Source organism: Leptonotus elevatus, chromosome 9 (assembly GCF_054856555.1).
Source record: "Leptonotus elevatus isolate MCC_2025b chromosome 9, RoL_Lele_1.0, whole genome shotgun sequence".
Lineage (NCBI taxonomy): Eukaryota > Metazoa > Chordata > Actinopteri > Syngnathiformes > Syngnathidae > Leptonotus > Leptonotus elevatus.
In genome coordinates, this window is record NC_141247.1 from 950,728 (window position 1) to 968,259 (window position 17,532).

Consider the following 17,532-nt stretch of genomic DNA (forward strand, 5'->3'; position numbering starts at 1 on the left):
TATTATTTTTAAATAACTGTATTTTGATGCCTCCTGGACGCGTGCATTCCTGGAGAGGTGTTCCGGGCATGTCCCACCGGCAGGAGGCCCCGGGGACGACCCAGGACACGCTGGAGAGACTATGTCTCTCGGCTGGCCTAGGAACGCTTTGGGATCCCGTCGGAGGAGCTGGTTGAAGTGGCTGGGGAGAGGGAAGTCTGTGCTTCCCTGCTTAAAGCTGCTGCCCCCGCGACCCGACCCTGGATAAGTGGTAGATGATGGATGGATGGAACTGTATTTTGAGTTTTTGAGTCCTACTTAACTCATTTGTATTGAAGTATCTTTACAAGAGTATATAAATAAAGTTACTTTTCCCACTGAGAGTAAATATTTGAGTGAACAAAGCTTCATGTAACAAATGAAATTCTCAAATTACTTTTTCTTTCTTTCTTTTAATTTTTTTTTGGGGGTGTTACTTTTTGGTCACAACTTTTTATGTTTACTTGAATCAAATTATTTTCACTCAAGTAAACACAAGGACAGTATGTACACTCAAGTAAATACTTTGGCTAGTCTACCCACCTGTATTCAACTCAACCATATTAACCGAAAAATCATGTAAACACTACTGTGTTCCAAAACCAAATGTAATCACGTTCAGAAAGGTGTGCTTCTAAAGTACATGGTGCAGAAACTTGGGCAGAGTCTCTCTGTCAGCATGTTGCCACTTGCTTCCTGTCCTTTATCTCTTGGGGGCAGAGGAGGTGGGGGTTGGTCATCCACATCTTCTGGTTCAAGGACATCACCATGGCTCAAGCAGACATTAACAAAAAAGCACAGTCCACTTAACCTTGCTCTCGCAAGATGTATTCTCGCGGTATTTGTGAGACCACAAACTCCCGAGAATCCATCTTGTACCGCTCCAATTGATTTCCACCGATACGAACCAGTGGTGGTTCGGACCAATCACAGAGCGACATTGTATTTGGGGGCGGGATATACAGCTGTGACAAAAACAAGAAGCGCCAAAGCCGTGGGAAGAAACAAACCAAACATGGCGACATCGGTGGACGAATGCGTGGACGCTGCAATTAATTCTGTTCTCGCTGAATTAGTCTCTTTCATCCGCATATCAACATTGCAAAACCGACAACATAAACTCAACGCCATGATATCAGCTAGTCACAACAGTCGCATGTCGGTAACAACATTTTCATCCTTTCCCTTGATTGGTCAAAACAAAAGTTAGGTAGACATGTACACGATTCTGCTTCGTCCAATCAGCTCAAAGGGTTGTACAGCATGCCCCGCCTTTCCCGAGCAAATAAACGCAGAGCAGTCCCATTGTGGATATATATATATATATATATATATATATATATATATATATATATATATATATATATATATATATATATATATTAATGCCATGTTTGTGCTTTCAGACTGTATCCTTTGTGTTGCAACTGCCTGATGTAATCAGCAGCCTATGGGAGGCGACCACAGACCATAAAGGGAACAGCGGAAGACACATTCTGTTTGTCGGATGATTCATCTGCTTGCCTCCGCAGCTCAATGAATGATAGTTAGCTACCTAGTTCTACGTCTCTTGATCCACAATCCCTTCTCGCTGTTTCCGGTCTAGTTTTTGCTGCCTCCTCTCATCGTGAGTATGTTTCGCGCAAACCGCTTAGTTAATGACTCACTGGGCAGTCCATGTTTAGCATTTGGCCCTGGTTGATGTAAGAGCCTTTATTCTCTTTGTCATGTCACTGTTAGGCTAGATGATTGCATCACCTTCAGTTGAAGCTATGTTTTATAAATAAATGTCAAAACTATTATTTGTGTGTGTGTGTGTGTATATATATATATATAGAGAGAGAGAGAGAGAGAGAGAGAGAGAGAGAGAGAGAGAGAGAGAGAGATAGAGAGAGAGAGAGAGAGAGGATACAGTGTTGCTCAAAAGTTTGTCAACCCTGCAGGCATGATCAGATTTTTTGTATAAAATATTGAAATAACCTTATTAAAAGTTTAGTCATACCCCAATCTACAATGCTGACATTGAAAATAATGGACTTGAACAAAAATAATGATAATATTGTCATTCATTATTGAGCAAAAGTTGTTAATTTAAGAAAAACTCAGATTTCATGGGTGCAAAAATAAGTGAACCTTTCACATAATCAGACACTGCACCTCTTTTTGCAATGATAACTTCATCCAAACACTTTCTGTAGTGATTTATCAGTCTTTCACATCTACTTTGAGGGAATTTTTGACACTCTTCCTTGCAAAATGCAGCCACTTGAGAGAGGTTGGATGGGCGTCTAGCATAAACTGCCTGCTTCTGGTCCCGCCACAGTATTTTGAAAGAATTTAAGTCAGGATTTTGACTGGGCACATACAGAATGTGAATCCTGTTGTTTTTCAGCCATTCCTTGGTTGTATTGCTGGAATGCTTTGGATTATTGTCATGTTGCATGATCCATCGTCTACCAGGCTGTAACGTCACAAAGGATGGCTTAAGGTTATGTTCCAGGATTTCACAATATTCCTCTGAATTCATGATTTCCTAGATTATGTGGAGTTGTCCAGGTCCTGAGGATGAACAACTAGCCCAGAATTTAATATTCTCACCCCCATGCTTCACTCTAGGGCAGAGGTGGGCATCGAGGGCCGAAGTCCTGCAGGTTTTGCATGTTGGACTTTTCCAACACAGCTGATATATGATCAGCTCATTAGCAAGCTCTGCATAAACCTGATAACGATCCTGTTGATTGGAATCAGCTTGTGTTGGAAGTGAAAAACCTCCAAAACCTTCAGGACTCTGGCCCTCGAGGACCGAGATTGCCCAACTCTGCTCTAGGGTGAAGGTTCTTTTGCTGGTATGCAGTGTTGACTTTTCACCAAACATGACTGTTTTAGTTGTGACCAATCAGTTCAATTCTGGACTCATCTGTTCACAGAAGGGACTTCCAAAAAGCTTCAGTGTTGTCCAGGTACTCACTGGCAAAGTTGAGATGGGCAGCTTTGATCTTTTTTGTGAGCAGAAGCTTCTACCTAGCAAGCCTTTCATGAAAGCCTTGCCGATTGACTTTTCTCCTGAAGCATGCACATGTGTCCCAGATGCAGCAAAAGAGGTTTGCAAATCCCTTGATGTGATGTTCGAGTTGGCTTTTTACCTGAATTATCATTTTTCTTGTAGTACTTGCTGATATTTTAGAAGGTCGTCCACTTCTAGGCAGAATTGTAGTAATTTTCAGTGTTCTCTAGTTGCAGATGATCTGCTTCACAGTGAAATAATGAAGCCCTTTTTTTTAATGACTTTATAGCTTTCCCCAGACAGATGGTGCTGTCACTACCCACTTTTTGAGGTCCCCTGAGATTTCGCTTCCTCTCAGCATGACTGACCTGTATGGGTTCACCTGGGTAAGACTAAAGTGACGTGGTTTTGTCTCTGTTTCAGTCAGTGATGCACAATTTCTTTGCTAAACGTCTCATTTCATTGGTCCATTTCAGTAGTTAATTTAGCTACCAATTTGTCCTACCTGATCCTACTTGACTGCTTGTTTTAAAGGGACTGCAACATCAAAAATCTACTTTTTTTTAGTTAAAATGCTAATTCTTCACCAAAAACATGACCAAAGTTGTGTTTTCCTCCATTCGCCCCTGTATGAGAAATTCTAGGTTATTCTGCTCTCCAAGCACCAGCCCCTCCCAACCTGAAAAAAACGAGCTGTTGGCACGGTTTGACGTCATTGCGTGCGGCCCCACCTCCGCACCGCCTCTGCGGACTTAATGCATGCCCACTTTCTCTGAGACCTCCCTCCATGGGATCATGACAAAAGTAGCCTTTATCAATAAATATTCTGTCCAAATAAATTCAAAGCAATCAATTATTCTTCACATTTGCAATGCCAAAGTGCAATTAAATGACACTTGGCTGTCTTAAAATCCATTGGCTGACACTGGTGTAAACTACGAGTAAAACATTTGGGCTGATGAATTTAAATGAATGGATGATATAGTGGATAGTGAGCTTGCCCCATAAGCAAAGAACGCGGGTTTGCGACCTGCTGTGTTTTTTTCCCTCCTCCTTCTTTCCTCTAACCCAGGGGTGCTCAATACGTCGATCGCGATCTACCAGTCGATCCCAAAGGTATTATTGGTAGATCGCGTGACATTAAAAAAATTGACGTCAACCTATCATCCATCCCGTCTTTTGATTGATATACAGGGCAGCCAGTCAGATGACATCTGAATTTTGTCTGACACTTAGGTCACTGCGCACAAGCAAACAACTGCGCTAAGTGCTAACTAACTAGCAAGCTTGTCAGCGAGTTACGGCCAGTTTTCAGCCTTTGGTTTTTTCTCTCAAACCTATGAAAGGGTATAAAAATGAGTGAGGTAGCTGGACCAAGTAAGAAGAAAAAAACGTATAACTTTCATACGGAATGGGTGGAGGACTTTTTTTTCACGATGACATTTTCCAAGTGCGTTTGCCTCATCTGCCAGTCTACCATAGCAATACCAAAGAAGGGGAATGTGGAGCGGCATTTTCGGACTGTTCATGGAAAATACGACACCGACTTCCCGCCGAAAAGCGAGCTGAGAAAGAGAAAAGTGAAGGAACTGAAATCCCAGTTGTCCGGACAGCAGTCATTTTTCACGCAACAAACTTCAAAAGCGAAAGCCGCCACCGAAGCATCGTTCCGGGTGAGTCACATCATCGTCAATAACAAGAAGTCCTTCCAAGACGGAGAGATGGTAAAAGAGGCATTCGTTGAAGCAGCTGACTCATTGTTCCGAGACTTTAAAAATAAGGCAGAAATATTATCTTCGATCAAAGCTCTCCAGCTGTCAAGAAGCACAGTTACACGGCGCTGTGAAGCCATGGCTGAGGATTTAACCCAGCAACTTTGGAAGGACATTGGAGATTGCGAGTGTTTCTCACTGCAGTTGGACGAATCAACGGACGTGAGTGACACAGCCCAGATGTGCATTTTCATTCGTATGGTGTTTAGTGATATCACTACAAAAGAAGAGCTATTAACAGTACTGCCCATGAAAGAACAGACGCGAGGAGAGGACACATTTCAGTCGTTTAAAAACTTTATCGCGAAAACTCAGCTCCCAGTGTACAAATTGATGTCTATCACCACGGATGGAGCACCCGCAATGGTTGGCCGCTTGAATGGATTTATTGCAAAGTGCAGGCAGGACGATGCTTTCCCGGACTTCCTAAATTACCATTGCATAATCCACCAACAAGCGTTATGCGCTAAAATGCTCAACATGAAAGAGATCATGGATGTTGCAACGAAGATCGCCTGTTCTATTCGCGCCAGATCTCTTCAAAGAAGGCTATTCCGTGCACATCTGGAGAATGCTGACTGCGACCACTCTGAGTTGTTGCTACACACTGACGTGAGATGGCTTAGTCGAGGGAAATTCCTGCAAAGATTTCGAGAGCTCTGTCCGGAGAATAAGGAGTTTTTCCGTGTAGCTGGACATGCAGAATACACGCAACTAAATGACGGTCAATGGCTGTTAGACTTGGCATTTTTAACCGATCTGACCAACATGTTGAATGACCTTAATCTACAGCTGCAAGGAAAAGACAAAACAGTGATCAATATGATCAGCTCGGTTAATGCTTTCAAACGAAAGATGCAACATCTCTCCTCAAAGCTGCAGCGCCATGATTTGGCAAACTTCCAGAACCTGGCGTCAGAGCTGGAGATGCAAAGGAAGGCCTGTGTGCAACTTGACACTGCACGCTACACAGAGCAGATTGACAAATGTCTGTCAGAGTTTGACAAACGCTTTCAAGACTTTTCTTTGCTCGAGCCAGTCGCTACATTCATGTGCTATCCTTTTTCGGGAAGATGCTGAGGTTGATTCACTCGCATCAAAAATTGCAACACTGTTTCACCTGAACTCTTCTGTAGTGGAAGATGAGATTTTGACACTACAAGCTGACATTGAGCTGAAGTCCAGAGCTCATGGACAGTTCTGGAACTTACTCACAGAGGTAAAGTAACCCAACATGAGGAAATGTGCTACCTCCTTGACAGCATTATTCGGCTCCACTTATTTATGTGAGTCAGCCTTTTCCCACATGAAGATCATCAAGTCCAAGTACCGTTCCACCATGACTGATGAACATTTGGAAGTGTGCTTGAGGCTGGCTGTCAGCAGTTACCGTCCGGACTATGCATCCCTGGCTGATTCAATTCAGTGCAAGTCATCAGAGTAAACTCGGGTAATGACAAAAAATGTACATAGTTAATTGTGTTGTGTTGTGCTATATTGGCTCATGCGATATAAAGAATCCTCAATATATTTATAAATAAATATATGTTTTGCATTTTTTGTAGTAGGTAGATCATTTTGACTTGATCATTTTATAAGTAGCTCTCATGCTGAAAAAGTGTGAGCACCCCTACTCTAACCTCTCTGCTCCACTCCTCTTCCACGATTTCTTGTGGCAAGGACCCGTTTTGTTTAAAATGTTTATTAAAGAATTGATGGCTTGCATGACCAAACGCAGAGATTTAGAAGCCCGTGAAATTTAAGTGTCCATTTTAAACATTGGCTTAAAACCTATTTGTATGTTTCGTGGGCGTTGCGCGAAGCAGCCGGCTCGGACGACGTCATGAGAAGGGCGCGGCAGGCACAGGGGGAGAGGCGGGTTTGTACTGAACGGAGCGTTTGACTTCCGGGTAAGAAAAATAGCCACTAAAATAACTCCTATTTTATAAGAAGGGGATGGGATGGGGGGGGGGGGGAGGCAGCAGTCCTGCCTCTTCCATGCACTTGAAGGAAGTCAAGCTTTTGGGATATTATTTGATAATTTTTTTAATCAGAATTGACAAGCCAGATGCTTAATTTATCATTCTGAACACATCTCAAACATTACCGCGATCATAAAGTTATTGAATCCGATAAACTTACTAATTAGCTAAACTTAGATGGCTGCAGAAGTTACACACATCATTCATTTGAGATAGACATACAGGTTGTGTACCTAAAAAAAAAAACAGATGTCACTTGATGTCAGTCAAGTACATGGAGTCCGTTTATGTCCTGAATTATGTAGACTTCAGATTAATTACGAGCGGCAGGATTCTTGAGGATAATACCGACAGTGCCCGCTGGAGGGCACTGTTGTACCTTATAACTTCCAAGGGGCGTTGTTTCCAAAAACACATGACTGATTCCTGGAGATAGACCACACCATAAAAATGGTCTGGGGACTGATAAGCAGTCTTATCGCTAGTCTGCTTGCTAAACAGCTTTTAGATCTCGGTAGGCGCTGAGGTATGTGTTTCCTGTGGGTTGTAAAAACGAAATTCAGTCCCTGCTGGAGGGAAGCTCAAAGAGTTTTCCTTTTGAACTGTCGATAAGCTTATAAACCTCTTCTAAATAGAGCCACTCGGGGCAAATGCGCTAAGAATATGACGTCATGCGTCCTCCCGTCTCTGAGTAGAGTTTCAAATTTTTTTTTTTCCTAGTCTAGGACTGAGAGTAGGGACTTTGAATGTTGGAACTATGACAGGAAAACGTAGAGAGCTGGTTGACATGATGCAGAGGAGGAAGGTGGACATACTGTGTGTTCAGGAGACCAGGTGGAAAGGGAGCAAAGCTAGAAGTTTAGGTCATGGTGTAGATAGGAAGAGAAATGGAAGAGGAGTTATCGTGAAGGACGAGTTTGTTAGGAATGTCCTGGAGGTAAAAAGAGTGTCAGATAGAGGGATGAGCCTGAAGCTAGAAATCGAAGGTGTGATGATCAATGTTGTGTTAGTGGTAGTGGGTATGCGCCACAGGTAGGATGTGGGCTGGAGGAGGAGAACTTTTGGTTGGACCTTTATAAAATGATGCAGAGCATCCCTAGAAGTGGGAGAGTTGTTTTTTGTGCAGACTTCAATGGATATGGTGCAGGAAACGGAGGGAACGCAGAAGGACAGATGGTGGTTGACTTTGCAAAAAGAATCGAAATGGCTGTCGTGAATACTTTCTTCTAGAAGAGGCAGGAACATAGGGTGACCTACAAGAGTGGAGGTAGGAGTACATAGGTAGACTACACCTTGTGTAGACGGTCTAATCTGAAGGAGAGCATAGGATTGTAGTGTGTAGGATCACCCTGGTGGTGAGAAAGACAAAGACGGCAAAGGCAAAGCAGAGGAGCAAATGGTGGAAGCTGAAAAAGGAAGAGTGTTGTATGACTTTCAGGCTCTGGACAGGAAGACAGGTAAGACAGCCCTTGGTGTGTCATCTGGAAGGAAAAGAGATAAGGAGACTTGGTGGTGGAATAAGGAGGTGCAGAAGTGGATCCAGAGAAAGAGGCTAGCTAAGAAGAAGTGGGACACTGAGAGGACTGAAGAAAGTAGACAGGAATACAGGGAAATGCAGCGTAAGGTGAAAGTAGAAGTGGCAAAGTGAAAACAAAGGCCTTACGATGACTTGTATGCTACGTTGGACAATAAGGAGGTAGAGACTGATCGAGACAGGTTGGCAAAGCAAAGGGAAGGAGTTGGGAAGGACGTGCAGCAGGTTAGGGTAATAAAGGATAGGGATGGAAGTGTGTTGACAGATGGCAGTAGTATGATGGGAAGATGGAAAGAGTACTTTGAAGAGTTGATGAATGAGGAAAATAAGAGAGGACAAAGAGTAGATAAGGTGACTGTTGTGGACCGGGAAGTAGCAAAGATTAGTAAGGACGAAGTGAGAAAGGCATTGAAGAGGATGAAGAGTGGAAAGGCACTCAGTCCTGATGTTATACCTGTGGAGGTATGGAAGTGTCTAGGAGAGGTAGCAGTAGAATTTCTGACTGGGTTGTGTTGGAGTAAATCAGACAAAGTTATGTTATTTTCAGTATTAATGATTACATGACACATTGATTACTCACATTATGTTTGCACTGTGTTTTGATCAAGCATTTTACAGGAACATTTAATCATTCACTTTCAAGTACAAATCAAATGTATTTACAGATAAGCAACGGTCAGGCTCACCAGCAAAATCGGTCAGCTGTAGTTATACTTTAAGTTTGTTTAAGAAAATACACATGTATACGGATCAGTAAAATCGGTCAGTGGATTTTAGTCTTTGCAATATGATGATTACAAGGTCATTGTGAACTTTGCTAATGATACGATGTTGACCAACGAGAAATCATGAGATGCAGGCTTGGGCGGAAAAATGGGAAAATAAACTCCCTTTTTGGTACAAAGTAGATTAGGAGTTAATGTTTAGACAGGCTGTTTTTGAACTATTGTATAAATAAGGAGTGCCGCTAGAATAGCTTTGCCGTTCTTTGGGATTGTTTACACAATCCTCTTCTCGTGCAGACAGATTAAAAAGACGGCCCTCAATTGAGAACTTGTACTCTGACTGATTTCTGAAGATAAAAGCAGATCAACTTTCACAGACCTTGTCCAGTCATTTTTATCCTCTCTGGGTCCATAACGAACACGCACCTCTAGTGAGTGAATGAATACTGTTGGAATACTAAAAAGATAACATTTGAACATAAGAGCAAATAAATGCTAAAATTCCAACAGTTGTTCAACAGGATCTTAGATAGTGAGAAGATGCCTGAGGAATGGAGGAGAAGTGTGCTGGTGCCCATTTTTAAGAACAAGGGAGACGTGCAGAGTTGTGGCAACGACAGAGGAATAAAGCTGATGAGCTACACAATGAAGCTAAGGGAAAGCGTAGTTGAAGCTAGACTGAGGGCAGAGGTGAACATTTGTGAGCAACAGTATGGTTTCATCGGAACTCATCTTTGCTAGTATGTAAATAGTGACCTCTTGCCAGAGGACTTTCTGTTCGCTCGTGCTCATATAGGCCTGTGCGGCTCATGCACGAGCATCATGGAGGCTGCATTTACACTTATTTACACTTAAGTCCAGAGGTGGCACTCATGTGTAAAATAGTTTCAGACTAATTAAGGCGGCTTTAAAACCCTTTTTCTCAAAACTAGGAATTTCAACTTTCCAACATTAAAACTGCTGTAAGTTTGTCAATTTTTGAGGTACGTCCATGTATTATATATCATTTTAAAGGGAATTAAGTATAGAATTTGAATATGTAATAATCTCAATTTTGATTTTTTGGCACATGAGAACCCGCCAACAGTTCTATGGCAAGTATGAATAACATCTTTGTCTAGTCGATCTTTACAAAGTGATTGGCTTTGAAACAATATTATTTGTTAATATACTGGCCATAGGACTAGTATAAAAGTTGGACCCACCTGAGAAATTTAACTCCTAGTCCATATCGAGGTAGAACGTTAAACAAAAACGGCCATTCTATTCTATCAAAGGCTGCCTGGCATGCAGCCATAACAATGCTGTATCCTTAGCATTACACTTCTCATGAATTATATTCAAGACTTGCCGTATATTATGAAATATAACAAACCCATTTTGATCATTATGCACCAGATATGGGATTTGTTTTTCCAACCTTTTAGCTAACAGTATCTTAGTATCGCAGTCCATTAAACGTATTGGTGGAGGAACATTCTGTAGGAAGCTTCCCTGGCTTCAAAATTAGTGTTATTACCGCCAATCATAAGGTGGGTGGGAGTATCCCATTATGAAACGACTCATTAAAGATATTCCATAATGGAGTAAGCAACTTTTCTTTAAACTTTTTATAGAATTCAATTGTTAAGCCATCGTTTCCACCAATTTTGCCCCTTTTTATACTTTGAAATGCATTTGAAATGTCTTCAACACTTATATCACTGTCCATCTCTTTTTAAAAATCATCTGACAGTGTTTGAAATTGATATTGATTGAGGAATTCTGCATGTTCTTCCAACGTTTTAGATGTCTCTGACTTATACACAGATTGATAGTACTCCCTGAAACTGTAATTAATTTTTAGTGGATCCGTAGACAAGTTGCCTGCCGAAGCTCTGATACATTTCATGGCTCTTTCGGATTACAGTTTTCTTACTTGTCAGGATAACAGTTTACCCGCCTTCTCGCCTTGATAATAATAGTCTTGCTTCAACCACAAAAGACTATTAGCTACACTTTCAACTGATAGTTTATTGTACTCAGCTCTAAGGAGCAGCAGGTCCTTCTCTTGAGCAGAATCTTCATTTACATCAAGGTTCATTCCTAACTCTAACATAACTATTCTTCTTTTGCCTCAATTCGAAACTTGTATAGCTGATAATTTCCCCTCTAATGTAGGCTTTAAACACCTCCCATAATATACCAGCAGAAGTTTCATTCATATTCAGTTAAAAAAAGTTATCAATCTTATCCCCTACATATGTTACAATGTGGTGGGATGAGAACCCAGGTGAAAGGAAACAGGGCGAGGAGGGATTTAATTAAACAAAAACAAGGAGGTAAACAAGGATCTGGCAGACAAACAAAACAAAAACATCCAAAAAACAAGCTAGGCAAAAAGTGGGGGAACTACAGGGCAAAAATGCGTCGGCATGAAGGGAGGAAACCATAATGAATCGACTCAGACAAAGGGGAGAAAAGAGACTAAGGCCCCGTCCAGACAGAAGCAAAGCCGGCTTCGTTCCTCAAACAAATCTCGTACACACAGAAAGAAGCATTTCAAGACTTGCTTGTGTCCAAAAGAAGACGTGAGTATGTTTAACGGCTGTAATGTATATACCAAGTCTGGAGTGGCGCAGCCAAAGGAGTTAACGGAAAGCGTAGAAGAATCAGCGAAGAAGACAAACTTTTTTTTCTAACTTTATTGCAATCTACTGAACGAACATGGCTTCGCATGTATCGAAACAACATGAAAAAGATGAACACAGGAGAAATGACAATGGCGGGTGATTGAAGTACAACATCGCTTGTTGAACGTGGGAATATAGAAGCAACATTTTTTGTAGCAAAAGCATAAGCGAGCTAAGGAGGCTGCGTAAAACGACTACGACACGGCTATCCGCCATTGTTGACAGACTGACTGTTTGTGCGCAGTCACGCGAGAATTGGAGCATACGTCATCCAACTGCGACAATTGTCGTCATCGAGCTGCAACCATTACGTCATCACTGGAGGAGTATCCTGCATATGGTGTCCAAACGGACGTGTACGGGGCGCGTTTTCAAATCTTTCCACTCTGGAACCCGGTTTCAAAATTGATCTGTTCCAAGCTCCAAAACCGCGGCAACCTGTGAACGAACGGTCTTAACGTTAAGAAACTTGTGAGGTTGCTTTTGTGTGGACAGGGCCTAAATACACACACACTAATTGACACAAGACACATCTGGGAAGGACACAAGTGATAGAGGGTGCTGATTGGTTGACACATGAAGAAGGGCAGGCAAACACAGGTGGACATAACAATGCTTGACGAGCAGCATGGTCACTGAGGCCACACGAAAGCCAGTTTTCAATGTATCCTCACTAGTTTATTAAGTGGGGCCGAATGACCTGAATATTATTTTTTACTAGGATTTCAGTCCCTCCATATCTCAACCAAGTTTAAATCACTTTGTATGTATGTATGTAACGTACCTTTTGAGTAATTTTCTAGTCTGAGTCTTGGTGGTATCAAGACTAGTGAAACGATCAAATGTAGGGTCCAATGTACAGTTGAAGTCTCCTCCAACAATACAACTTCCATGTAAAGTAGACAAAGTCAGGGAAAAAAAAAATCTTCAAATAATACAGGGTTGTCCTCATTAGGTCCATATAAGCTTACTAAATGTGATTTATGTGAAAGTATATTGCCCTGAACAATCACATATCTACCATGTATTGTCTTACTTCAAATGGTATGTCCTTATGGATCAAGATAATAACACCTCTAACGTAATTATTGTACGATGCATGCAATACCTGGCCGGGCCATCGATTTCTGACAGATTTAATGTGAGTGTCACGGTTGAAGTTGACTCTGTCACGAAACAGAGTGGAGGACCCAAATGCAGGGATGCATGTTCTACTAAACATAATTTATTTTACAAAAACACTAACAGGGGTACTGGGTAACTCGAAATAAACAAAGATCTGAAAAGACCAAAAATCAAAGTAACAAACAAAACACCAGTGGTGACAGCAACAATGATCCAACCCAGACTGAACAAAACCAGGGAACTAAATACAAGCCAACTGACGAGACAACGAGAGACACCTGGACAAGACACAAGTGGCTGGGGGAGATGACTGGATGACACAAGGGAACAGGATGACGAGTACAGGTGCGAACAATACCTTATAAGTCAGACAGAACATCAATCATAACAGTACCCCTCACCCCCCTCAAGGCCAGGGGATGCAGCGGCACAGGCGTAGAGGCCAGGGGACGCAGCGGCACAGGCGTAGAGGCCAGGGGCTGCAGCGGCACAGGCGTAGAGGCCAGGGGCTGCAGCGGCACAGGCGTAGAGGCCAGGGGCTGCAGCGGCACAGGCGTAGAGGCCAGGGGCTGCAGCGGCACAGGCGTAGAGGCCAGGGGCTGCAGCGGCACAGGCGTAGAGGCCAGGGGCTGCAGCGGCATGACGTGCGCCGCCGGAACGGGAACTGGTGGCGGCCGCAGGGTGTGCGCCGCCGGAACGGGTGGCGGGTGCAGCACATGCGCCGCCGGAAACTGGAACGGGTGGCGGGCGCAGCACATGCGCCGCCGGAAACTGGAACGGGTGGCGGGCGCAGCACATGCTGGTACCTGCCTCTTGCTTTGCTGGGTCCGTTTCTGGTTGGACCATTCTGTCACGATCTGTCACGGTTGAAGTTGACTCTGTCACGAAACGGAGTGGAGGACCCAAATGCAGGTTGGCAGGAGAACCACGGCAGGGATGCATGTTCTACTAAACATAATTTAATTTACAAAAACACTAACAGGGGTACTGGGTAACTCTAAATAAACAAAGATCTGAAAAGACCAAAAATCTAAGTAACAAACAAAACACCAGTGGTGACAGCGACAATGATCCAACCCAGACTGAACAAAACCAGGGAACTAAATACAAGCCAACTGACGAGACAACGAGAGACACCTGGACAAGACACAAGTGGTTGGGGGAGATGATTGGATGACACAAGGGAACAGGATGACGAGTACAGGTGCGAACAAAACCTTACAAGTCAGACAGAACACCAATCATAACACTGAGGGTGTTGGAGAGGGTCTTCTGCCCAGATTTAGTCATAACTGTTTTAATTTCCTTATTTCCTCAGTAGAGCTTTGTGAGTGTTATCGCAATTTCTGCCAGGTGCCGTCATGACTGGGACCTCCCCTATTCCACAACAATGGGCCATTGTCTGTGGTTGAAGTCAATGTGTAATGAATGATGTCTTTAAAAGTCTTATCTCATGTCTGGTGAACTCCGGGTGGGCTGTTTGCGGGGGGCTTTGTGGTACCGCCCTTTAACTCTTTGACTGCCAAGCATTTTCAGAAAAGAAGATGTGTGGGTGCCAGCTGATTTAAGCATTTTGACTGATATTTCAAGGTCCACAGACTATGGAAACACACATACTACCAAATGAAAGATTGAACTCTCATCTTTCATCAGAAAAAAAAAGTTAGTTTCTACCTTATTCCGTTCTTCAGTAATCAACAATAGAAAATAGGTTAGTTTCATCCAAATGCTCTGTTTTGGACCAAAATACGGAGAAATCAAGCATTTTGTTAAACGATATTATTTCATGCTTTCTAGTGAATTTGACACCTTTTTTTTTTCTTCCATGAATGATGCCACAAACATCTAAACAGTGCTTTACTTCTGTAAAACACTACCACCAACAATGAAAAAGTGTTTTTTGATAGCAAAATATGTTTATTTACATTCAACAGTGTAACAATTTGACAAAACAATTTGGCCAACTATTTACAAATGTGTGCAACTGTGGTACTATTTACAATTGTGTGGATGTTTCAACTACACCGTTTTTCTTTTTGTGAGGTATATTGTGTAAAACTCCCCTGCGTGCAAGGGGACGCAGCAGGATTTGCACCACAGATTAGTTTCACTGCGATTGCCCCTTCGCGTGCACTTTCTTGCCGGCCTTTTTTTCCGGGGAGTAGCAGGTATATACTGCAGTGTGTGTTTGGCCATGTTGTCATCAAGCCTACTCTCAGGATCATGATACGGTGACCTGGTGTTACGTCTGGCTTCCTCATGTCCTTCAGTTCCTATACCGGGTGGTAAGAGATGTCCTGGTCCATCTTATCCACTCCATTCATATATGAAAAAATACATTAGATTTAATAAGTTTCACCCTGTTTATAATTTGTTTTAATTTACTTATTTGTCTTAACCCTCTGACATTCCAACTAGTTATCTGTATATTTTTTAGACTAGGTGCATTTCTAGTTTCCATATATAGTATCTGTAAAATATAGATAACACTCTACATGCATTGTCATACTGTCAAATGTGGGAGCCTGACACCCACATTAACACACACACACGCACACCCCCCCCCCCCACACACACACACGCACACACACACACAAATAAAGAATAAATAAACTTGAATTTAACACTTAAAGCCGCTCTCTTATTCAAAAATAATTATTATCCACCAAATGGAGGAGCAGCAAAAACTATGATAACCTAACCCTAAAGTTATGGATAAACTTGTCAAACATTTTAACATTAATAAGCATATAAGTAACCTCAAAACAACAGCAACAAGAAATATCTGCACTGAAACAGCAACCGGGGTCCATTTCACAAAGCATGTTCAACTAACAAAGAGACTAACCTGAACAGCGAGTTGACATGCCCTGAGATAGGAAACTTTGCGTTTCCAGGACAGCTGATTTGAGGTAGTTATATCAACGCAGAGTTGTTTTACCTGGTGTTGCCACTACACTAAAAATTCCACATTAACGGAGCCCCGATTTGTTGAGTCACCATGGCAACGGGGAAGCGCAGTGCGCGGTGCCGCCCTCTGCTTCTACATTTGTATTTTTTTTACCCCTCTCAACTGGAAATCTAAATGCAATCATATGGTGAATTTTAACATGTCTTTAGAAAAAAATGCAACACCGCAGCGGCTCCACATAGAGGAAGGCGGGATAGGAGAACGTTGCTGCTCGGGTGTCGGGTTAATGCGTACATTTAAATGTAGTCCTTTGCAATCACAATAATATTACAGAGGAAACCTATTGAATCATGCGGGGGAGAAGCGCACTTGACTTAAGATGAAATATAAAAACATTCAAACGGTTATAAGAAAATAAACGGAGCGCAACAAACAATATATGCTGAGATGTGAGCGCATGACTACGGCGCCGGTAATGTTGCAGTCATGTAGGTGATGGGCTGTGTAACGAATATTGCCCGTCACCCTCAATTTATTTTATTTTATTTGCCTTTTTAAACATGCCCCCTGGGGAATGTGTGTGCGTGTCTTAAACTCTTTGAAGTTCCCTCCAGCAGGGACTGGATTTTGTTTTTACAACAGACAGGAAACTCTTACCCGAAAGCCTGTTTAGCAAGCAAACTAGTGATAAGACTGCTTATCAGTCCCCAGACCATCTTTTATGGTCTGGTCTGTCCACAGGAATTAGCCATGTGAAATAATGCCCCTGGGAAGTTATACGGTACAGTATGCTGTTGGAAATCATTCCTTGATTTCTGCGTGTTCAAATAAATTCAAAGTTGAAATCTGTGAACAAGTTTGCCAGCTTTATTTCAGATTCTGAAAGTCACTTGGAGCTACTGCTCAATCATCGCAGCTCACCCACAAATGTGTTCTTCTCAAAGTTCATGCATGCATATATACCGAAATCGTTCCCTCCCCCTCCATTGACAAAGAAAGTACCTTTTGGTCTATCCGAACATGTGACCTTTTCTCTCACAACAATTCTACACACCCCCTCTTCTTATCTTAAACACTTCCTAAAAGGATGTGTGCAAACACCTTGGCCCCCCCTAAAACTCCACACAGAGCACAGCCCCCGAGGAAGAGACTGTGCCCCCCCCTTTGATCTTGTCCTGTCAGCAGAGTGGAATACAATCTGGCCATCTCCTATTGAGTTATTTCAGTCCTTAACAGATGTGAGGTAAACAATTGGCTTCCTAGATAAACTATTGAACTCTGTAGAGCTTCGCACCCCAGATTCCCGCATATCTGCCTTGTGGATTCCGACACCTCACTTCCTTAGGAGAAAACAGACCACATTCCACTGACATATGGGAACAGTTTCACATATCTAACTAAAATCAAAAACACATTGAAGAATATATATGTAAAACAGAAAAACAATGTTAATAATTCTAACAATGCCCTCCAGCGGTCACTATCTTACTCACTACTATGTTATCCTCAAGAATCCTGCCGCTCCTAATTAATCTGAAGTCTACATAATTCGGGACATACACTCTATGTACTTGACTGACATCAAGTGACTCCTGTTGTTTATCTTTGTACACAACCTGTATGTCTATCTCAAATGAATGATGTCTGTAATTTCTGTAGCCACTGTTTAGCTAATTAGTAAGCTTAGCGGATTCAATAACTTTATGATCGCTTTAATGTTTGAAATGTGTTCAGAATGATAAATGAAGCATCTGGCTTGTCAATTCTGATAAAAAATGATCAAATACTA

The 17,532-nt window shown here is 42.3% G+C and overlaps 1 protein-coding gene and 1 long non-coding RNA gene across 2 annotated transcripts in view; both read left to right on the forward strand.

Annotated features, from left to right (window-relative positions):
- Positions 1-1,508: 1,508 nt before the first annotated feature.
- The window catches only part of LOC147167824 (uncharacterized), a 20,944-nt gene continuing 4,920 nt past the window's right edge, over positions 1,509-17,532 (forward strand). Inside the window, exon 1 of the long non-coding RNA XR_015095904.1 lies at positions 1,509-1,645. This is a non-coding gene — a long non-coding RNA (uncharacterized LOC147167824). The remainder of the gene's footprint in view (positions 1,646-17,532) is intronic.
- On the forward strand, positions 3,112-6,697 carry LOC147167825 (general transcription factor II-I repeat domain-containing protein 2-like). Its single transcript, XM_086084143.1, has 3 exons — positions 3,112-3,119; positions 3,312-3,408; positions 4,495-6,697. Exons 2-3 carry the CDS (start codon positions 3,382-3,384, stop codon positions 5,872-5,874), a joined length of 1,407 nt encoding a protein of 468 aa, XP_085940269.1. The 5' UTR covers positions 3,112-3,119; positions 3,312-3,381; the 3' UTR covers positions 5,875-6,697.